The sequence below is a fragment of the Wolffia australiana genome, chromosome 8, assembly GCF_029677425.1.
Source record: "Wolffia australiana isolate 7733 chromosome 8, ASM2967742v1".
NCBI classification, from domain to species: Eukaryota; Viridiplantae; Streptophyta; class Magnoliopsida; order Alismatales; family Araceae; genus Wolffia; species Wolffia australiana.
In genome coordinates, this window is record NC_135842.1 from 1,858,890 (window position 1) to 1,883,062 (window position 24,173).

General features: G+C 38.5%; 1 protein-coding gene across 3 annotated transcripts; it reads right to left on the reverse strand.

Moving 5' to 3' along the window:
• Positions 1-700: 700 nt before the first annotated feature.
• LOC144706760 (thioredoxin-like protein AAED1, chloroplastic) lies at positions 701-4,576 on the reverse strand. Of its 3 annotated transcripts, none has more exons than XM_078579782.1 (10): positions 4,341-4,576; positions 3,865-4,006; positions 3,730-3,775; positions 3,516-3,575; positions 2,906-2,942; positions 1,971-2,050; positions 1,788-1,879; positions 1,321-1,378; positions 1,159-1,242; positions 701-1,009 (listed from the first exon to the last, which is right to left on the reverse strand). In XM_078579782.1, the coding sequence occupies exons 1-9, from the start codon at positions 4,546-4,548 to the stop codon at positions 1,180-1,182; spliced, it is 786 nt and encodes a 261-aa protein (XP_078435908.1). In that variant the 5' UTR covers positions 4,549-4,576; the 3' UTR covers positions 701-1,009; positions 1,159-1,179. The 3 variants fall into 3 exon arrangements, with proteins under 3 accessions (XP_078435908.1, XP_078435907.1, XP_078435906.1); XM_078579781.1 differs by having other exon boundaries at positions 701-1,069; XM_078579780.1 differs by having other exon boundaries at positions 701-961; positions 4,341-4,575.
• Between the last annotated feature and the right edge of the window lie 19,597 nt (positions 4,577-24,173).

A 24,173-nucleotide genomic window follows, 5' to 3' on the forward strand; every position in this document is an offset into this window, starting at 1 on the left:
CAACCTCTTCACGCACCACGGTGCCGAGGTACGCCTGAACTCTTTGGTGTCAAAGTGTTCCTTGTTCAGTGTTTTCTCGAGAAGTTTCCACCGCCGTCAGAATTAGATTTGGTTTGAATTTTCTACTTCTTCTCCCTCTTTCTCGAGTGTTTCCTTGCGACACGAATTCGGGTATTGATTTCGGTGCTTAGGCATCGTCGCGATGGGGGAAGACAGTACTCCCGCCCTCGAAAGGGTCGGAGCAGCACCACCATATTTTCATCGGTTTTAAATCCGAATCCGGCCGTGAATTTCTGTGGATTGTTTTATCCCTCACACACCCATACTACCCTTAGCCCGTACATCCTGTCATCCCACCCTTCCTCGCCTACCCCGTAGTCGTCCTACGTCAACTAACCTTGTGATTTTTGAGTGCATAATGCAACGTGTCAGTAGGAGAAAATTTATGAATTTAAAATGCAATAAACACGAAGGAAACGAGAGATATACAGCGCAGCAGGATCAAATTCCATGGTTAAAATCTTAATAAATGTGATTGAACAGGACATGCACATGGTAGCATAAAAAATGGTAAATTTACAATTTAACTATGGGTTGAATTCCGGCAAATGCGAGCACGCGTGCCTGGATTTTATTTGTTGAAATCACAAAAATCTTAATAATGTCATGAGAAAAGTATTGTCATGAGAATTTTATCATGTCATCTCAAGTGCTCAATCTTAGTAGTAAGTATCAGTGAGTTTTTACAGAGCTTCCGTAACAGTCAAAGACATTAAAAACTCATAGAAGTAAAAAAACAATGAAGTATATGCACTAATATACTTCCACAAAATAATGCTATACTACCTTTTGTAATTGAGGTAGAGATGACATTACCATGTTTTCTCTTTACATTGATTCCTCTCCCTGCTAGAGCAAGGCTCCAATCTGAACCCAGAATCAAGCCCATCTGCTGATATCTCTATGGACGGTCGACCAACGAGCAGATTAGAACGCGGTTGGTAAGGAGCTGAGAAAGTTCATATATTGCAAAAGGAAATAAAAAGAGTGTGTAATGAAGCCTGCTAACCTGCCCAGTATTTCCATTGCATCCAGATTTTAAAAAATAGAATTGAAGATGTCCTAGAAATAGATATATCGATCAGTTAGAGCAATCACCTCGCCATATTAAGCACGGGCTCATTTTGAACAGCAAGCGTTTATGACATCTTCCATATTAGGGTCGTCCCCAGCCTCTTTATCCTGAAAATGAAAATAAGAGATAAAATTTAAGTTAAAGAGAATGAATGACGATAATTTATTTGAGAACAAAGTGATAACCTTGTGAAAATAGGATACACTATTTCCAGGGCCCGCAACCAGAATCCCACCTTGCTGCCTGGGGATCCAAAAACCACACCTTTCTGTGAGGAGGCTCAAGTTCTGAGATTATTTTAGGTTTCCCCGTAAGTCTTAATGGATCTAAAGATAACAATCAATTGATCAAACCTATTCTGATCAATCTGATGGATTTGATCAAATAATAATATGGCAGGATAAAATATTCAGCTGAAAAGGACCAAAGATTCCCCCCATTTATTAAAGTTAAGAGATTGTCATTTCAATTGATCCTTATTGATTGTTTATGATCTGAATGATTTAATCGATCAAAATGCATAGACTGATCTCCGAAAGGTTTGATCGACGAAATCATATATATTTTGATTGTATTTCTCAGATCAGATCTCCAAACCCTATATTATACTCAGCCGGTGCATTGAGAATCATCCATGAGATCAGACGTTTACCAGCCACCTCTCGCGACAGTGTCCTTCTTAAATGAAAGTTCCCAGTCTTGTCGGTAACCTTCCATGTATAACTGAATGACTTTCAGGCCCGCCTAGCAAGGAAGAATAGCCCATTAAGCCCCTCAGATTATGAAATGAGCTTAGGTAAAGAAAATTATATAAAGAAAATCTTAATAGGATTACTGCTGGAGTAAAAACTGTGGATGCTCCGGAGACCAGCTTCAGGGCCTCAAAGGAGAGATGACCTGGGTCTGCGTAGACCTCTGTAGAAAATTAAAAGATGGTAAAATTCAGGATATTTTGCCTTGTCAACATATAATAATAAATATGGGAATGGAGAAAATATCAAGCCGTCCAGTCAGCTAGAACTTCTACTGGATGAAGTCACCGTAATGATTGACTTGGTCATCCCATTGTCTTTAGAATATTATATGAGATCTAGAAATGCCTAGGATTTCTTGTTTCTTGAGAATATTTTGGAATTTTCCGACCACTCAAGATTCTATCCAGGTTGTTCTTTTCCACTCTTGAGCAGCGCTAAGCGAAGCTTAGATGTGAGTTCGAGTTATAACTGACAAGGAGTTGTCGATGGAAGAAGCATGAGGCTTTCTATCTCTATCTATGTTGAGAGCTTTTCTCTCGGTTAAATATTCTCTCTCTATCTTGAATGTTTTCCCTCTCCTCCTCCATCGAGCATCTATTTCAATTTGTGTTCCTCCTCTTATATCCTTGCACATTCTCTCTACAAATGCATCCATATTGTGATAGATTCAATCAGGAATCAATCAGATTTTCCTTAAAATATTATCCTCGAAGATCCTTAACAACCACTGAAGGGGAAATAGTCACCGCAGTAATATTTCTGTCCACAGAATGTATTCTTTCCAAGAAAATGAGAAACATATTTTTTATTATTTACATACAAGGTCTCAAGAATTATTAGAGATGCGAAGATTGGAACACTAATAATTCGATGTCAAAGTAAAATAGATTAAGCATCAGTTGTCCTTGAAAACAAAAAACTTTAGACCGGTTATCATAATGGGTCGTGATATTAAAGGCAGTTGACTATCAAGAAAACAGACTAGAAAACGAAATGCAAGAGTCACAAGACGAACCTCCGTTGAATTTCGTTTGTTGCTCAAATGCCTTCGCCTGGGCAAGGAAAAAAAGATACGTGAGCAGATAAACAATTAAGATGTTTATAGATTGAAATAATGGAAACGTTGTTTCTACATGAGAGAATGTTCAGAACAAACCAAAATACATACTTTAAAATTCTTCAGGATTTCTCCATTATGCAAAGATTTTCTGAAATAATTTTATAGTGATAAAATTCAAAATCAACAAGGGCAAGAAAAGTCTGAAAATAATTCTCGCACCGGACGGACAATAATTATCCGTCCTTGTCAGTGGCCAGAATAACGAGGCCAAAATCATCATCGTGATCGTCATCTGAAAGGGAAAAAATTGAAAAAGTGACTTAAAGAATGATGAGAGTCGCCATAGTCATCCTTTAATAATTAGGAACGATGACTAACTTGTAATCATTCTCCCTTCACTTTCTCTGTTTTTATTCTCCAGATGACAAGTACAATGCCAAGGATGAGTAATCATCATCCTCGTCATTCATCAGTGAATATGATGATGGCAACGATGATTAAATCCTCATCATTCTGGACGCCGAAAAGTCATCATCATCCTCTATAGAACGAGTGCATTTCATACCTGTTCAACAGTCCCAGGGCCAATTAAAGCGAGGGAAACTCCAGCTGTGTCCATAGCTTCCTGCAAAAGGAATAAAGAGAGAACGCCACGCCCTATTTTTTCAGTCTGAGGGCTTGGAAATTAGAGCTCTTCATAGATACTAATAAAACCGCTGCTTTCTTCTGTAAAAAATCAATATAGCAAGCATCATTTTCCTCTCTTCTCGTCTTCATACCTTCTGGGAAGCTAGAAGATCAGCTCTTTTACGGCAAAAAATGCACCTGAAAAGAGAAGCCAGAGATGAATTGTCTTTATTCTACCAAAGAATTGGTTGACATTTCGTAAGGAGAATGGCAAAATAATCACTTACCCAAAGTGGCGAGCAAAGCCCACGACAACTTTCCTATCCTTCCATAAATCAGTTATCGGGATTCTTCTTCCATCCAGATCAAATATTTCCACTCCTTCCAGCAAACTGAAGAAATCTTCAGTCGGCAACACGTTGGTATTGGCTGCGGAACAACTCACACAGTCAGCATCGTTAACAGATTCCATAAGCTCCACAAAATATGACAGAGAACTCCTTGATTATACGCAAAATACAGCTGAAAATGAATTCATCACCAGTTTTAAACCCTTCCTTTTTCTTTTAAAAAAAAGTTAACTATCAAGGGATTTCGCAAAGAGGGTAAATCTAGCAAAAATCTGGGAGCAAAATTTAACGATCTATTTCATAAAATTAAGTCTTCAATCGCCACAATTTCCCCCGTCACTCGGCCTTCTCCGCCAGACTAATCCGACCATGGAAAAATGACTAAAAAAAATAGAAAAATTGAAAAATCTCACACTGGGAACCGGAGACCGCAGCCCGGGGACGCAGAATCCGATCGGCGCGATTCTTCTTCCCGGGAAAAACCACTGATATCTGCGAAAGAATCAACGAAGAACGTCTAGAATCCAAATTTACTACCGGCGAGACCCGAATCTCTCTCTGCAGAGAAGAATTTCTCGTCGCGGAAGCAACAACGTGGAGAGCTGCCGCCATGCTCGCCATCACATTTAACTCGTTATTTACTTCTCGTTAACCCCGCTCCCTAATTTATACGACGTAACATTCATCACTTTGACCAATTAGAACCCGCCACGTGGTAAGTTATTTATCATTCATTTTGTTTTATTTTCCTTGGTTCAGGTGAAGAGTTGCCTTCATCCGTCCATATATCCTACCACTGCCTTCACATACAAAGATAAGGCACTAGAGAAGAGAGGTGGGCTCCCTTACTTACATTGATATTTTTTGTTATTTCTTTGATGGTTGTCCTTATCTTTTGTAATTAGGTGATTTGGTGACTTTGACTTCCGTAAAATTTTACGATATATAATTATATATGTGTGTATGTGTATGTGTGTGGTTGATCCATGTGTATTGATGTGAATGAATTGCAAAGTTCAGACAATACTCTGAAATTGCCTCTTCTCAGATGAAGAGACAAGATAAAAGGTGAGCTGGCAGGATTATAAGTGGGTTATTTCTTTGTTCCATATTCTTATATTTTTATCCTTCAGTGATCTAGCGAACAAATACATACATTTTAGTACATTAAATTTTTAGTAAAGGTATTCATTCTTATGCACTTGGAGCACATGTAGCACTAGGGTTCACCATTTTGAACGAGGGACCGATCAAACTGGACCAGGACGGGACTGCCAGCCTGTCATTTTAGTGGGGACCTATGGTTAGTCCGGATTCGGTCTGAGGGTCAAATCTGACGGGGACTAGATTTTCTCAATACCCCACCCATTTGCACCAGCGCTCTGAGTGAGGAATGCATATTTTGAATGCATGTTATAAGACAAAAAGATTAAAACATGGAAAATACTTGTCATGTGGTTCTCTACATTTAGCCTTATAATGCTATGCTTGTTAGTTAGGTTGCTCATTTTTTCATCATTGTTGTGTTGTTTGAGGCACTATCTGAGGTGATTTCAATGACTTTTGGTACAATAAAAGATAAATCATTAACATTAATGAATATTTTGAATGTCATGAAACAAATATGTCACATACTATTATTCTAGGAAGTGGAATTCCCTCAAAATATTAAATACCATATACGATGTGCTGTGGCCAGAGTGGGGCCTGTTGATTTCTTCATACTCACCACTCATTGACACTCACGGCATTCATAATTGATCCAATGCATAATCACCGTGGGTAGAAGGAATTCCATTGATTTTACCCATCCATCAATAATCAACGCAAACAGATTATGTCATTCTTTGTAGTTTTATCTTCCACCCATCACATGTTGAAGACATAACCTCAAATTTTCCTTGATGATGACATAGAGATGTCTTATTAAACAAATTAGGGCACCAATCTCTTTTGGGCTGCTCCACTGATGCGAGTGAATGAGAAATATGTTCTTACTATGAAACAAATCACCTCGTACTAAATGTTTTCATTTGAATCTCTAACATAATGCGGTGGCCAAATTGCTCGGGCATCATATTGAATAGTGCATGCTACTTTGTATTGGAAAGATATTGGACTCTGATAAATGGAATTTTTATGAGTGCAAGCATCAATTAGTCGCACATCCATCTTTGTCTGATGCGGAACAAAATGATAGGATTGAACGCCCATTTTGATGTTGATTAGGTGGGTGAATGCGCTGGAATGCAAATGCAAAATGCATCTATAAAATTCAATGAGACGTACAACTTGGTGTCATAGTACCGTGGCGACCTATAAATCATGGTAAGAGGGTCCTGGGTATCCCACCAGGCTCCCAATGACCCGAACGTCAGGTTGAAGACCAACGGTGCGAGCAAGATTACTGCCACTCGTGCACACATCCTCAATGGGTCCAACCAAGGATGTACAATAGTAATACTTTCCCTCAAAACAATATTCCTGTCTATCCCTATCCTAACATCGGTTGTGGAAATGGGCATGGGAGGCAATGAAGGAAATAATAAACGTGTAAATAGGGAGAGAAACGGGCATATGAAGATAGATGCGACCCCACGCCCATATTAATGACGACCAAAATTGGCATGCAACTTGTCGTAGACGTGGATGGCGAGCAGAGCATAGATGAATGTGACTGCTGACAATGCCAAGAACTGTGCACGGGTAGCGGTGCAGATGGAGGTACGAGTGGTGTCCATGAGGATGTGGGTGACGGCACTAGCGAGACACGGAGTGTACTTAAGATGGCAAACGTAGAGGTAGCGTCACATCACAAGAAAAGGCAAGGCGTGGTAATGATGTGGTGCGATAGTGGCGCAACGATGACTATGGCACGACACATACCACAACAGTGTAAGAGCGGCGTGACGCATGCGACGTGGCAGTTACACGGTCAACGATAGTGGTAGCAAGGATTGTGTGGTGACGCGGAGGCGATGTGAAGGCGCCACGAGGTATGGCGATATAGATCGGCGTTGTTGGGTTCTAGAGGCCTAGATCTGGATGAAGAAATGGAAACGACACGCAGCGAAAGACTTTTGCGAAATTTTATGGCATCCATAAAACCATGAAACGAAGTACCTTTGCATGGATTGCATCGATGATTTCTTGGATCCCATAGCGAGATGAGTCAAGCTGCACAAGTGTGAAGCCTCTAGACGTATCCATGGGATCCTCGGCATGTCAAATCTCCTCCTCCTCATTGACAAGCCTCGTTCAATCTCCATCGTTGTCATTAAGTCATCCTGATCGCATCGAGGGTGGAGAGGGGGTGCGGAGAGAAGGGAGAAGAAGGGGAAAGGCCCATGAACAATTTTGGCTTGGGTGAATCGTTCAGGGCCTCCCCTATTTATACTAAGTGGGCCCATGTATCAGTCTAGTTAACGACTCCAGTGGTACAATAACCTTTATTGGTCTTCCAAATTAATTAACTATATCATCATATAGATTAATTAATGTCGGATCAATTTAACCCAATTGATAGGTCGAGTCTCCAACAAGTGGGGTGCCAAGCTACACCTCGTGTTCTAGAAGATACAAAGGAGTGTCTATCGACTCACTTTTGGAACCTGTTTGTCATTGGTTATCGTGTATGTATAGCCCCTCATCCACTTGGTGCTCCTTGGATGACTTAGGGTACGATTAACTATCAAACCCTAATCAGTCATCCAAATTAGTAATGATGCATTTAGAAATCATCGGAGAACTCTTCTCCGATATTTCACTGCCTTGGCCAAGGACTTCTTCGCATCATCATCCTTGAGCTGTCGCCTCTTATACTGAGGGTGGAAGATCCCATCTTGACCACTCAATCATCTTCGTGAACTTCTTGATGCACCCGAAGTAAGACTGTTTAGAATCCCATCATCCAAATGACTCGTTGGCTAGAGTCAAAGTACAACCGTCCGTCCACAAGACGTCTTTGGTGTCTCAGGTCTAAGGACCAATTACACAATCGTGGTGTGAATCAACCTTATTGACAGTTCAGGATAATACTATTTAGGGATTCTTACGGGTCAGTTCAGTGAACTCTTTCCACTAAAGTCTATCCTTAGTGTCTCCACACTAATGGCTACGGGACCGGCCATACTCATCATATGAGTGAGGTTAGATAGTGTTATTCTATCTGGATACTTCGATGTCCTTCTCGCGCATCCTTTGAATAGGAATGTTTACATGATTAAAGACTAGTGATCTTCGTATTACGATCTCATCATAATTCACGGACTTCATTAAAAGCATCTCAGGTGCACTATTTTGAATATATTCTATGAATGAACACGGAACTAGATGTGGAATGTGTGATTGACTTGTCGGCCACATATATTTCCATTAGGGTTGACATGGCGCTATGGTGAGCGACGCATAGGGCGAGCGCGGGCAACTCGAGCGGGCAGTGCGTTGGCGAGTGCATGCGGCGCAAGTGGGCAACATTGTGGGTGACAAGGTCATGCGGCACGTGGGGTGGCTCGCGCATGCGACGGGAAGTGTGCGGGGTGCCCAATCGTCGGGCGAACGCATGTAGAGGGGAACATGTGGCATTGTGGGGTGGCCAAGTCGCAAACGGGCAGGACATAGATTGCTAAGCAAAGACGAATGTGCGAGGGGCACATAGTCGACGAACACGGGCATGAGCACGTGGGCCGGCTCAGGCATGCGACTGGCGTGGGCAAGAGTTGGAGCTCTGGGGGTGATCGGTGGTGCCGCCGGTAGAGGGCGCGTGCAGCACAGTGACGGGACATAGGCGCAGGTGGTGGTAGGCGATTGTGCAGGGTGGTGACACTGAGGCATGGGTGACAATGGCATCGGCGTACGTGTGTGGGCAGCGCCGTATGGGCGCAGGCACGGGTGCGACGGTAGCAGCAACTGTGGCAGCAGCAACATCGGCAACAGTGGAGGACGAGGTAGGGTTTCACCATGGAGAACCCATATTTGTAGTGGTAATATTGTATATAATTAAAAAAATAAAAAATACAATAAAAATAAAATTAAACAGGCTTTTATTCTTATTTTTCTTCTCTAACTCAAAGAGGGGTGCCCCCCCAGCCGCCCCCTTACATAGGGGTGTTAAATGGGCCTCCTTCTAAGGGAAGGGGAAAGAAGCCCACAAAACTAGAAAGAAGCGATAAAGAAACACGACGAAGATAACATCAAACTCCGGGGCCAGTTGACTAGGCTGAATACTTGAAGGCCAGGTCTCTCCTTCAGCCAACGCTCCACGAGCTAGCTGAGACCTGTCCTCGGCGCTAGATGGTCCTCATCATTGTCTTTTATAAAAAGTGTTCTAATGACACCCTAAATTCGGTCTTTATTTCATGCTACTAGCATAATTGTATGCATTTAAAGAGCTTAAAATGGGCTTGTTATCATGTATTTACATAAACATACTGTTTTCAAGTGATTTCTGATTTTTCCCTAATTTTCTGTTAATTCTATGAATTTTAAGGGATTTATTTGAGCTTGAAATAATTATTTTGAATGAAAATGGCAAGTTTAATATTTAATTTCGAGATTTACTAGTATGGGGATGAATCAGTGAATTTTCTAGAATTTTCTAGGATTTTTTAGGATGTTATTGGATTTTTCTGAGATTTATTTGAGGAAGAAATGCATTTTTTCTAAGAAAAAAAATGAGTATTAAGATTATTTTTGATCTTTGAAGGGCTTTTCGTAAATTTCTGTTGTAATGATGCCCTCAAAAACAGCTCTCGGTCGTGGTTGTAGGCGTAAAGATATCATTTAAATTATTCTAGGGTTTTATTGCAATTATTTAATATTTGTTTTAATGTTTTTAGGAGAAACCAGAGGAGAGAGAATGCACAAGGGGTATATACACAATTATTTTTGGGCAGCGTCAGGCGGCAATTTTACGTTTTAAAAAGGATTTGTGTAAAATGACAGGGCGACCTTCGTTGGCGACGACCTGGCCTCATCACAACCGTCGGATGAGAATCCGACGGCGGGTAGTGATAGCGGCCACTGGGTGGTAAGTATACCGCCCGTGCGATGCATGCAAAGTGCACGCACGGGCGGTGACGTGGCGGGCTGCGAGTGGATATTGCAGTGAACAAACGCAGCTTAGGTGCTTGGCGAATTTACGACGCTTATTTTTCTCACCTTTTCTGTTTCTTTTTTATTTTCGCCAGGGGGTACGAGGCGCAACGAGAACGCACCCGCTTGAAGAAGTTGAAAGGTTGCCGCCAGTGAGAGGACAACACCTCAGCGAGAGGTTTAAAAGAAACAAATGATAAATAAATGATTTAAATCCAATGGTTTATATTGGTTTAAATTCATTTATTCATGACTTTTGATCCAGAAGTCCAATTGAGATGATTTTTTATGGATTTGCTCGTCTTGATCCCCTCTTCTTATCTTATGAATCATTGAGAGGAACCCTACATTGATAGATAAAAATTAATTACTAATTAGGGGCAAAATGGTAATTTTTACCATTCAACCTAAGTATAAAAACCGAACTTTGAGAGGAGGGGTTCATTCTTGATGGTGCTCTATCATAAATGAAAGACAGAGAGGAGCTCCAGCTTGGATCAACCTATTTGGTACTTTTTCCTTCTTTGTATTTGAACTTTTGGAGTATTTTGGATGTTGTTAGTTGAATTTCTTAATCTTTCTTCTTGATCCCTGTCTGAACTTCTAAATCGCTTGGCTTGAGCAGAATGTACAAGCCCTAACTAGGATTTAAAGTTGAAATTGAGAGATTTCCTAGCTATTCCAATTGCATATAAAAGAAAAATATAAAAAAACTTATAAAAAGGGTTAGCATTCTAGGATATTAAATTTTCCATTTCATTATCCAATAGAGTAGTTATTACTGAATTGTCAAACCTAAAGAACCAACCAAAACACTTCTAAATTTTCTTCTTAATCTCTCTAATTGAATTCTTTGATCCTTTCAATTGGATCAATTAATTCAACTTAGAGCCCCTTATTTCATCTACTCCTCTCATCTATTCAACCCCCCTTCCAAATTTCTCATCTAATTAGGGTGATTTAATCTCTGTTGAAGATTAAATTAACCCCAATTAGGTTCAAATTATTCAAGAAGAACATCAATTGGATTCCTTACTATCTTCCCTTGGACGACACTCGTACTTATCACTACACATCTTAACTAGAGTTTTTATAAATTTTATTGTATAAGCTAAAATTGACAACGACAAGGATTTAAAATTGCATAAAATTTACCCCTATTTTTGGCTTATCATGTTCCCATTGGGAATAGTTATCATTCATGTTGAACCTCTTGATTATTGTTAGATAATTCAATTATCTCTATCTCTTAAACAATATCACCATGTGTTGGAAGGGTTGATTAATTGACATTTCACTATCATTACGGATATTGTACGCAAATTCTATTGAATACAAAAGCTTCAGAAATATTACAGATATGCCACAAAAATTTACTTTTAATATAATTTGAATGCAGTATATAAGAAAATATCAAAGATGTAAATTATATATTAAAGTGACAACTTAACCAATATTTAAATGATAATTAGATTTTGATAATCCATGGACGATTAAAATTAAACATAATAACAAAATACAGTACCCTTCACATAAAATAATTCACTAATCTGTGATTGCAAATCACAACACTGAATAAAATTTACCATCAAAGTTAATGGAAATATTAATTAGAGAGTGATTTTATTTGTTATCGATAATTTTTTTGCTCATTTTTTGTGTAATATACATATGAATGAGGATATATGGAAAATTATCGTCCATTATTGAAGTGAATTATTTATTGTCATTAATCTATAGTGTTAGGTTTTTTTCCACTTATAGTAACACTATTTAAATTATTTTAAACACAAAAAAATCAAAAAATTGAAGCACCTATTATTGTTTTAAAAAATGGGAAAATGGGGCTTGATTTGTGTTGATATGGAATTCTCATTCCATGCTCTTTCTCCATTTTCACCATTGTCGATAAATATGGAAATTGTAAAAATATTTTATGATTTTTTAACCTCTTGTGATAAATGAAATTCAAAAGTGAGTAAGAAACTATTGTATATCTCACATGGGGTTCATATTTATAGGTGTTGGTTTGTTAACCAACACATGCCTTAACTGAGCTATTTGCATTGCTCTCTAATGGATTTACTAGTGATGCACTTTTTTTATTTGGAAAGTGGGGGAGTTCAGATGGAGTACAGCTTGTTTATCTTGGAGAAATGGGAGGAATTTCTATTCCAATGTAAGAAATATTTAATATTTTTAATGTTTTTTCAATGGGTTTTCTTGCACTGCCCCAAATGAGTGATTTTTTTGGGGAATCAATAGTATTTTTGGGAATAATTACTAGCCAAAACATATTATATTGAAAAAATGACTAATTCTGGGTATGATTCTAAAATTAAAGTCTATAGTAATAAAACCAGAACTCCAATCATCCAAATTTTCCAGAAATTGATACTTGTAATAATTTTTAAAATAAGGAAAATAGTTAGTTCTATTTTCAGTCAAAATCAAACACCCATCTGATAAAAAGTTGAAGACCCATTACTAAATTCTGTTTTTCAAAAAAAACTTTCTATACTTTTTAGAAATACTATGACTAGAAGCACAATTGAATATCAATATCCAGCTAAAAGATATGCATACCACAACAACACCATATTTACATGCATTATTAACCAAAAGGATTTTAGAGCGGGGATTAATATGGCTGATTGATTATTAATGTTGAAATACCTGAAGTGAACAAAACTAGAGTCAAAATAGCACAAGGTGTGTTTTTTTATGCTTATTATTTTTTATTTTTTGTTGATTCCATATTTTAGGAATCATATGAATTATAGTGAAACTCCATGAAAGGAATGTTAAGAAAGTCATATAAACTATTTAATGGAAAATGACCTGATTAAACACAAAAATATATTGATAGTCCATTAAATGACAAAAATGTAGATATCATACCCTTTTCTAATGAATCTAATAATCAAGGAATTTCATGAATGAAAAGGGTCATTAAATAAATAACAATTACAGCACAAATGATTGAAAATGAGATATGTGAATTTATTTTATGAAGTAAAAATTATCTTAAAATAGCATCAAATGACATAACCCAATTAAAATCAAGAGTGCAATCCAAGTAAATTATATATCCGCTAATATATTCATCTAGCATGACACACCACTTTCTTGGACTCGAACTAAGATTCTCTATCACCTCTTTCTAAGAGTAGAGTGTCAACCACTTCACCATGGCAGTTCGCTTGAGATAAAATAGCTTATATATCTTGAATCATTGAGATTTAAGGATATAATATTGTTTACATCAACAATAATTACACATATTTATTTCAGAACAAAGGCTGGGATTGAACAACTGTTCTAGCGTCAACTAGTCGGGTAAAGATGCAATGAGGATGTCGACGCAGATGTAAGTGGAAAGCCAACCAAAAGCACAAGCAAGACGTCGATGACACTGATGACCAATAAATCATGGTAAGAGGGACCTGGGTATGCCACGAGGCTCCCAATGACCCAAACATCAGGTTGAAGACCGACGATGTGAGCATGGCTATGGCCGCTAGTGTGCACACACTCAACTGGCCCAACCAAGGGTGTACTGTACCTGCAGGTTGTAGCGGGGTTGGGTGTGGCGTTGACGATGAGACTTCAGCCTGCATTCCGTTGGGGTTGATGCCGTCTTGGTCGAGGCGTGATGGCGGTGTCAGATTGTTGATTTCAGCGAGTGGCAGCCGCTTGTATTGTCAAAACGATGGCTTTGAATGCCTATGTGGTTGGCATTGTTGGTAGCGATAAGGGCGGCTTGCGAGAAATGGCGTTGGCGGGTGCTAGTAGTGCCCAGGACTGCGCTTGAGAGGTGAAGAAGAGGGAGGCATGAACGGGATCAGTGGGGACACGAGTGGCGGCACTAATAAGGTGCAATGTGCGATTGATGAGGTGCAGTGCTGTGGTGGTGGCGTAGTGTGGGCGGCGTGACAGCTGTGTAGTCGGGGGCAATGTCAGCGTAGGCAAAGCAGGCAACTCAATGACGGCAATGGTGAAGCGGCGCGGTCAGTAGCATGTGGTGGCGTTCATAGGCAACAACAACATCGGCGTACAGCATGACAGAAATTGTGGCGGTGGCAACTGTGGTGGTAGTGATGGTGTTGGAGGAGGCATGACGAGAATCTGGATGACATTGCGATACGGGCAGCATGTGGACAAGCATAGGGGATAATGTGCATGCACACAGGTGTGGTGATGGGCACGCAGATGGTGATGAACTCTTTGGGTAAAAACTTTGTCGTTGAGAATTTGAATTTAATCAATAAATATTATAACCGGTACTCTTAAATAATTTAATTAGCTAGTGATGCATAGGGGTCATCTCCACAAGGAATGGATATTAGGGAAAATACGATCTCAATTGGGTGAAGCGAAGATGAGAGGAATTATGTATAAAGTAGTGAATGTGAGATGAGAGTAGATAATAATATTTTATTAATTTGTGATTAAGTTGGACGAGAAAGGAGAGCGAGATGAGACCGTAATAGTGGCATGGTAAGTGGCTGAACGTGAGTGGATACGGTGATAAAGATAGCGAGAATGTGGTAGAAAAATGGTGGATATGAGAGATGTACAGATATGTGTTTGTTGAAATAGGAAGGGGAGAGATGTGTGACGAGATCATGACGGTGTAGGGAGCCTGTGAAATGAAGGTCAAGGTGAGGATGGATAGGAGATAATGACGGAATGGACATAGGATGGTAATGGATGAGGGTGATAGATGGTGAGGATGGATAAACTAACTAAGAGTGTTGGAAATGATTCAATGTAAGGCGAAAGGCCAATCTTAGATCCCTATAGTCCGGCGGGATCATGGCATCTTCCTGATGCAGATCAACCTTCCCACTTCTCTGTTGAACCTTCCCAAGTACTAGAGACATCAATGATCTCTCGATGGACCTTCAAAATGTTTTTTTAATCAGCCTCACTAGGAAGAAGTGAGCTTCAAGATGTTTTTTTAAAGATCAGGAGCTAAACTTATAGATTCAACAGATGAATGTCTAGAGGACAAAAAGACGAAGTTTCCCTTAAAGTTTTAGCTCGATCTGAGTTCTAGATCATTGGATATCAACCGTGGAAGTTGGATGACTTCTAGTCGTTATTTAATCCAAATATTTGTCTCTCCTTGTCCTCATTAGAGCCATCACGTCACTTGGTTTGGCTTTTGTCTCTTCTCGACATTAAATACAATGATTGGATGAGATTCCTCCTCGTCATTTGCGATTGACGACTCTTGTTGCTTCACATGTCGGCCCGGGAAAAAGACAAAAAGGAATAATGATAGTTTCTTATTAAATTATATTGTTGAATAGCTTTCGTCGCAACTGACATGGTGCCACGTCAGAGCACACCACATCAGTGACTTCTCATTCTAAACCAATAGAAATGTGACATGTATGCACCAAGTGTACACATGCACCCCCGCGTGTACACGTGGCACTCTGTGGTGCTGCCATGTTGCCTGACAGTCAATGTTGACTATTTTGAGGAGAGAGATAATATTTTAATCATCTCTTTATCGGGCTATGAAACACATTTATTGTTAAAAATAGCTCCTATTTTCTGATTGGTCCACGTCACCTGTGCAGGAAAATTAAAAAAATCCAAAACGTATTCTAAAATTCATATTTAATAAAATAAAGGCCCACAAAATGCAAACAAATATATATTTTAACTAAGAAAAATCATATCTTTCCAAATTTAATGCCTAAAAATTCTATAAAAAATCATATTCTGACTCAAAAAATTGGTATCTTTCAGAAAATGCTGTTACAAAAATCTCCAAAAATATATAAAAATAAAGAAAATTCAGACATTAAATTTGATAACATAAAATTTAATATCCTCCATAAAATGAATGTAATCATTTTAAGCTTGATAAAATTCATATAAAATTAATTCACTACAACTAAACATGTAAATATGATCATAATAAAATGCATGTTATCATGTGGGCGAGCACAACTGTGAGGTGGTCAAGACAGGCATGGATGGTGATCTTGTTTGCAAGAGGGCAATAATGATAGTGGCATATGTGGTAGCAGCGACGGTGTCAGCAACCATGGAGACATCGATGGAAGAAGCTAAGGCACCGCCGCCAGCGGCGTCAATGGCAATAGTGGTGTCATCAGAAGTGGTAGTAATAGACGGTGGCAGAGGCGACGACAACCAGATTGAGCTTTCTGAGGATTGCCAAATTCACAGTGGCAAAATTGTAATTACTGCTTGATGGTGAAATAGTAATAAAAAATAAAATAAAAAACATATTTTCTTCTTTTTTCTTTCCTAGTAAGTGACAGGCAACCCCAACCCCAACATCAAAAAAAGAGAGGTACTAATGGGCCTCTAGAAGGTCCACACTTGGGATCCATCTATCTAAGTCCAGACACAAGGCATGGGCCTGAACATGTTGGCTCACAAAACGAGAAGACTTGCCGAAATACAAACGAGGATAATGTCAACCTTCGGGGCTCGTTGACTAGACCTAATACTTGAAGGAAGGGTCTTTCACCTTCGCCCTGGGTCCTCGGGCTGGTTGAGACCAGTTCTTTGGTGCTAGATAGTCCCCATCACATATTCATGTACATAGTTAAATATAACATACTAATTTATTATAAGTTATAGTTTTTTTTGTTTGACTTGAACTAGATAGAGCAAAAATAAGTTCCAATCTCTAGTTTTAATATAAGTTTGAATTAAATAGGATTAACATGTCATTTTTTCTTAGTTTTTTAATAATTAAGGGCAACTAAAGAAATGAGTTAAATTATTAAAAAAATACATCAAATTATCTGGTATCTTATGGAAACTTAAATTTAAGAATTTTTTTTCTAATTTTAATTTTTAAGTTAAAAAATTAAAAAAGAATTTAGAACCAAGACAATCTCATCATAGTAGATATACAAAATAGTATTTTCTTATAATAGATCATGACATTTTATTCTACATATTTAATAATTGTAAATGAACCTTAATTTAGTCAGGCTTAAAGTGAGTTAAGTGGTATTAGAAAATGAATGAAAAGTGCCAATTGTTTGACCCATCTTAATTCAGATCAGTAAAAAGCTTTTTTAATAGTTTTCACTTAAAGAGACTTTTTGAATGTTATGTGGGGATCAATTAAGGTATAGAAAAAGCTTTTAGCGCAGCCATAAAGCTTTTCTTCCAAGTAGGGAACGACAAACGTCATCCATCATGTCATTTGTCATGGTGACAGATCAGTGACGAATAACTTGACGGTGATGGATGATGTTTTTTGTCCCGTGACAATGACAGTTTGATAACATGATAAATTCATGTGTACTTACATACATTTTAGATGTTTTTGGTATTATTGATTTAGAATTTATCATGTTATCATTTGAATTAACTAACTATATATGCACAAGCTATAAATTATAATTTTTCACATTATGGTTATTTTTTAAACTAAATTCCTTGAATTCTTGGAAGTCAAGCAGTTTGATTACTGATGAGTATTTTTCAGTTCCAGATGTGCACAAAGTTACAGGAATCAGAAGATACAATTCTTAAGGAGTAGGAAACTTTTTGGGAGCATAGTGATTATCAAAATGGGACGAAATGATGAAATGGTGTTGTGGGCTTCTAAAAGAGAAATCAGATGGGGTTAGGCCATGACCTGATCCATATTTCAGAATCCAGGTTGTTAACCTGCTTAATGAAAGTTTGTTGAAGTTTTCATTCAATCTTGTCTCTTGTTTGCAGTAAAAACACCTGATCCTGGCAAAATATGAGGATCTAGAGTCAAGAGGAAGCATTGAGGCTCACCAGACTTGCATTGAGGTTTTAGGAACCTAGATTTACATTTACTCCATCATTATCCATCCATTGACACTTAAATCCATCATTTTCGTAAAAAATCTCCTTCATTTACACCTTCAAATTCCATCTCAAACTCTCTCTACACCATTTCTTCATTTTCTCTCTCCATCTCCTCACTTAGACATTCTCTCTCTAAAGTCATTCTTTTCTCTCTCTAAAATCCATTCCTCTCTTTCCCTAGAGCCTCTATCATTTCCATTTCAAATCCCAAAAAAATCCCATAAAAAATCATTTTTATCCTTCAAAAAACTCGTTGGCCCCCCTTGCTGCCGCTCTTGTGTGGTGCCATGTAGCACAAGTGTGGCAGGGACACCCCTCTACTCGCCGGTCAGCGCGCAGGCAGTGCGCTTGACTGCAGGGTACATCAGGACTTAGCCAAATCGACTAAGTCCTGACCCAATTGGGCTTATCCAATAGGTCGCCTGAACGAGCCAGACCGGGCCCGCCGACCTGAAAGCCCAAACCACACTCCACCCCAGCTCTTCCGCCGCTCCACCGTCGCCGCCGACCGCAATCTCCAAAGCAGATAATTTTTGTGTTTTTTTATTTAGAAATTATAAAAAATCAGAAAATCAGAAAAATAAGGAAAAATTAGGAAATGTTATTTTATGCATTTAAAAATTCAAAAAATAGGAAAAATCCCTAAAATTAATATACCCAATTTGTAGTAATTTTAACATTTAAAAATTTCTAAAAAATATCTAACTCTTGTTTTTAATATTTATAATGGCTTTGGGAGTAAATTAAATTCCATAAATTCTAAAAATCTTTATTTTCAATTTCTGGTGTTAATTACAATTAGGAAAATTAGTGTAAAATATTTTTAATTGTTTTCTTTGTATTTCTGCTTCAATTTAAATCATAGGAAATTATATAAATTAAAAAAAATTCATAAAAATACATAAAAATTCAGAAAACTATATTTCTCACTTTGAAAATAATTTCCTTCATTGCAAGCCTGAGAAAAATTCTGAAACTAAACTTCTGCCTGTCTGTGGATCAACCCCTTAATTGCCCTATATTAATTATAGAGTCTTTAAGTGGAAATTTTTATAAATATTGTTGGTTAAGTCTGAATTAAAACAACAACATAAAACCCCCTAAATTTGGTCTTATCATAGGGTCAGTGATGGAATATCCATGAGGGGTGACGTGATAGTGAGTGAGGGTCTTGGACGGGTGATGTGATAGGAAGGACGTCATGGATGACGTTTATGATGAAAATGTTAAAGCATGAAGAAAGTTGAAGTTTTTAAAAATAAAAAATGATTAAAATATTTTAAAATACAATATATTGTATTTTTATTTATTTAATAATTCAAAATAATACTATTGGTCATATTAAGTATAATATGATGCCAAAATATATAGAGAGTATTTATTTATAAGAGCCTACGGGATATTAAAATTTTGAATTCTGGAAAAAGTAAATTAAAGGGAAAATTAAATTTTATTACCCACAATAAAAGGAGACATCTGATGGTCAAAATTAATAATATAAATTATTAAAATATTTATGAATACATCATTAAAGTTTTTATGCATGCGTGTTAATATAACTCTATCGTACTTCTCACTATTTTGATGCGAATAGTCATATATATAATAGTATGTATATCAATAGCCACTGAAACTTTCATATGTGGATATAAAGGGGCTTAACATCTTCTTTACACTTTCTCTTCTACACTTGTTTTCTTAACCATCTCCCCCTCTTCAACAATAAAAGTTCCAAATTTAATTTTGTTGAGCTAACGGTACACATTCTGATGTATTACCTTCCTCAGTCTTAATGGAGATTCATCTATTTTAATGGATCTTATCACATATTAAAAATTTTAAATTATGGAAGAAGTAAAATTAAAGGGAAAAGAACTTTATTTATTTAATGGAGCTTCATCTATCTAATGGAACATTCTGTAAAGTTGCTTCCATTATTTGATGGGGATTCATTACTTAATGTAGCTTATCACATATTTGATTAAAATGCTTCTGTGAAATTAAAATACTTCTATGAGCCACCAATGATACCTATTATAAACATGTGCCTACCATAAAAAGGATGTGAATGATTATTGACGTAGACATTATTCCAAAATACTTCTCCATGGTATTCCGATATGTACTTGAGTCTCATCATTTGGAATACTAGTTATAGATGCAAAATTATATTCACTATCTTGATAATAGATATACATTTGGAACATATTTATGCCAAAATTGCCAAATTAAAAATAATTTGGTACATATTGGCTCATCCATGCATTAATATTCCTATGCTTAACGATGGAATCTAAAAATAAAAATTTACAGCTAGAGGAATGGGAGATTAAAATTTTCAAATAAATATATAATTATTTGGAAAAAGTAATTATGATGAAACACAGATCTTACTTCACCATTTACCAATTAAACTTTCCAAAAATAGTACAGTGTAATGAATGATAAAATCAAATATATGATATGAATGATGATATAGCCAAGTCAACAGAGTCATCATCTCAAACATTTTTATCTATGCATAGTTCCAAATTCCTCAATGTCCAACTTATCTCCTGATTACGAAAATTATTGGAATTAACATAGGAATGTAGCTTGAAATTATCAGGATCATCGGCCTCCAGTCAAGTCAACGGAGTTAGTATCTTAAATAGAAGTTGAAATTACATATTAAACATTACCAGAAATACATAATTCCATCTTCTAAAAAGGTCAAATTATCTCCCCATTGATGACTGATAAGGCATTAAAAAATTGCCATGATTCCACCAAGCTCTTTCACTTACCCATCCTGCAAAAAGTAAAATAAAGGCAACTATTTAAGACAATTATCCTATAAAAAAGTAAAATAGCAGTGTGGGATTTAAGATGACTATTACCTCATAGTACTAGTCATCGTCAAAAAGGCTTTTCTCACCATCACTATCACAAAGTTGAGCCTCTTGGCACGTAACCAACACTTTACAGTGACAAGGAGTTCAATGCTTTCAGAAGTAAGGTATGCCCTTATGAATGTGACGACTGCACGTCCTGCGTAGAGCAAGTGCTCTGTTTGGGCACTAGTCACGCATACAGAAAGGAACTCTTGGGCAAGAGTAGATAGTCTAAGTGATGGAGGACCATGCCATCAAACGTGCCCTGACTCGTCGTCAACCTCGTCGTGAAGGCCGAGCCGATGTGAAGAACCCAAGCTTTCACTATGCTCAACTTTGTGGGACTTTTTTTGAAAGAAAAAAGTCCCACAAAGGGGAGGGGGAATAAGCCTTCTGTCTTTTCAGTATAAAGGGGAGTGGGAGGCCATCGTTATCATCAGACTTTTTTTTGTGAAACAAAGAAGAATGAGTTATCCATCTTCTTAGTGTTTTTTTTATCAACTTGCCTCTTCCTTCTCACCTCCGTTCTCATCCTGGAGGACTCCAGTACCCCGACTGAGCCATCGTCCTCCCCTCTTCCCTTCTATCCCTGTCGTCATCACCTTGGTTCTGGTCGAGTTCATTTCCGTCACTAGGTGTAACGGCCTACACGCGAATCTCCTCCGAGTTTGGCGGAATCCAGCCACGGTCGACTACTGAGCGGTCTCTATTAACAGATTTGGCCAGGCCACTTCGTCAACCTTTGAAGCTGGCCTTTCTGTCCTCGCCGGCACCACTACTTCTGAGTGGTCGTATCCCTCCCGTCGGCTTGACAACACCGATCGGTGACGCCATGGTGAATTTGCTCTTTCTTGACTATCCGTATAACTCCCGTGATGGTCATGATTGCCGCGGGAGATGACCACTCCACGCTCGCTCAGAAGGAGCTTGCTGTCTCAGAAACGGGGGTTCACCTTCACCAACGCCAGGTGTGAACGCTGTAGTGTACCTTCACCTACTTCGCTAGTTATACCACCGTTCTGGACTGCGACGCGCAGGAAGGGGTGGACAACACCACGGCTGCTCGTGTGGGCTACTGCACCTTTGAGACATCTTCCCTAACGCCATATCCGCTGGCTAGTTGAAGCTGACAACCTCCTACTCTACTGACTCTCCCTTGTGATCTTTAAAGACTTTCTATACCACCCTTCCCCTCTTCGGATGCGGCCAGCCAGTTGACCTAGGATCTTGCGCTGGCTTGCGTTGCCGCTGCCACTCTTCCCTCTCAGGTTACTTCTCTCCTCGCTTTCCCCTTTATTTGCAGTATCATTATCTTCTTCAGTACCGGTCTCGTATGTTCCTCTGTCTTGAGAGAATCTTTGACAATGAAATAGGACTAGCCACCATTTTCTTGTTAGAGCAATTTCTTTGATGGTATCGGGTTAGTTGTTAGCAAAGGCAGTCTGGACACTGTCGGGTGGTAAATCGTCCCCCCACTTGGTTTGTCTTCTAGTTGGTCCCTCGGATCATAGGGAGCTTGGGCATGGCTCGACACCCCGGTGTTGTCTCCTGACTCTCGCCCGTGTCAGCTGGTCGCTGCGACTTTCTCGTTCGATTTCCCCATTTTAAAATAGCTTGCATCTTTATTTCTCGGCATTTCATTCATAGTTTCTACCTCAGTGGTGCAACGTGACTGGCCGAACATGTCATGTTACATCACTAAGGTAAGTCCATGCGCCTATGTGTGCCCACCATCCTTGTGCTATCCATGTGTCCTTTCTCTCTGTTACTTGGAGATAAGTTTCCAGTTCCTCTATTGGAATGAATACTCGTCGCTCCCTTTCTCTAGGGCCATCGATGAGTTCAGTGAGCCAACTTTGTCCTCATGGTTATTAGAGACTAGATCTTGGTCCCCATGAAGGGGCATTAGTCCTCGGACAAATGCCACAACATCATTATTGACGCAATGATTGAGTGTTGGCCCCTTGTTGAAAGGATCAAGAATGGTCACTACTGTGGTCTCACGGTTCTTTGATATAACTTAATCTTCGTACTCTCACATGTTTGTCGGATTGATGCTACTTGTCCATCAATCAACTTTCTTCTTGAAGTAAAGTTAGTAGAGACATCAAAATGATGGGTTCTGTGCTTTGGTTCGTCCATGGAAAACACGATTCCGTGGATGCATCAGTGTGGTAATCGATTCATAATCAATCTTTAAAATCATACATTGAATGTACCTTGTGGGGAACTTGTTCCACCCGTGACTTTGTCACTTTGAGATTGTTCTAGAAGTATCCACGCAATCACTCGACGCTTGGATCTCGACGCCTTTTTCTTCAACTCTTCTAGAAAATCTTGAATATCTTCTCACCATGAAGACACTCTCCCTGGATGAGTGGAGAAGAGAGTGGAGAACGGGAGCGGCTCTCAAATCTGGCTGGTATGGGTGCTTGAAATGAGTGCCCCTTTCATATTTATATTTTACTTAATTTTTTCTCAAAACCCCTACAAAGTAAATATATCTACCACTGCCCTTATGACCTTGTGCATGTGACCCTCTAGGCCCATGTATCATTCTAATTAATAACTTTAGTGGTCCAATAACAATTATTGGCCAACCTTATTAATTAACTATATCAACATATAGATTAATTAAATAAGGATCGCTTTAACCCAATCGATAGGTTAAGTTTCCAGCTCGTGGGGTACCAAGCTACACCTTGTGCTCTAGAAGATACCGATTAGTGTTAAACTCTCTCATGGAACCTTTACCGTCATTGGTTATCGTATATGTATAATCCATCATCTGCATGAGACTCTCAAATGACTTAGCATATGGTTTTCATCAAACCCTAATCCGTCATTTGATTAGTACTGATGCGTAACGGGGATAATTGAAGAAGTCCTTCTCCAATATCCTCACTACCCTGTCCAAGGATTTTTCTGCATCATCTTCCTTTTGTCAATCTCCTATTATACCGAGGACGGATGATCCCGTCTTGACCACTCAATCATCTCCTTGAACTTCTTCTTACATCCGAGCTATGACTTGTTTGAATCCCATGATTAGAGGCTCATAAGTCGTAGTCAAAATGTAGTCATCCATTCACAAGTTTTCCTTGGTGTCTCAAGTCAATGGATCACTTATATAACTGTGAGATGAATCAACCTGATTGAAGTTTAGGTATAATACCGTTCACGGATTCATACGGATCAATTCAGTGAACTCTTTCTCTAAAGAGCACCCACTATATGTCCTTAGTGTTGCCACACTAATAGACACATGATCAACTACACTTATCATATGAGTAGAATCAAGTAGTGCAATATCCGGATTATTCAATGTCCATCTCAACTATCCATCAAATAGGAATATTTAGAATGGATGTTTAAAGACTAATGATCACTGTATTATGATCTCATCATAATTCACTAAGTCATTGCACGTAT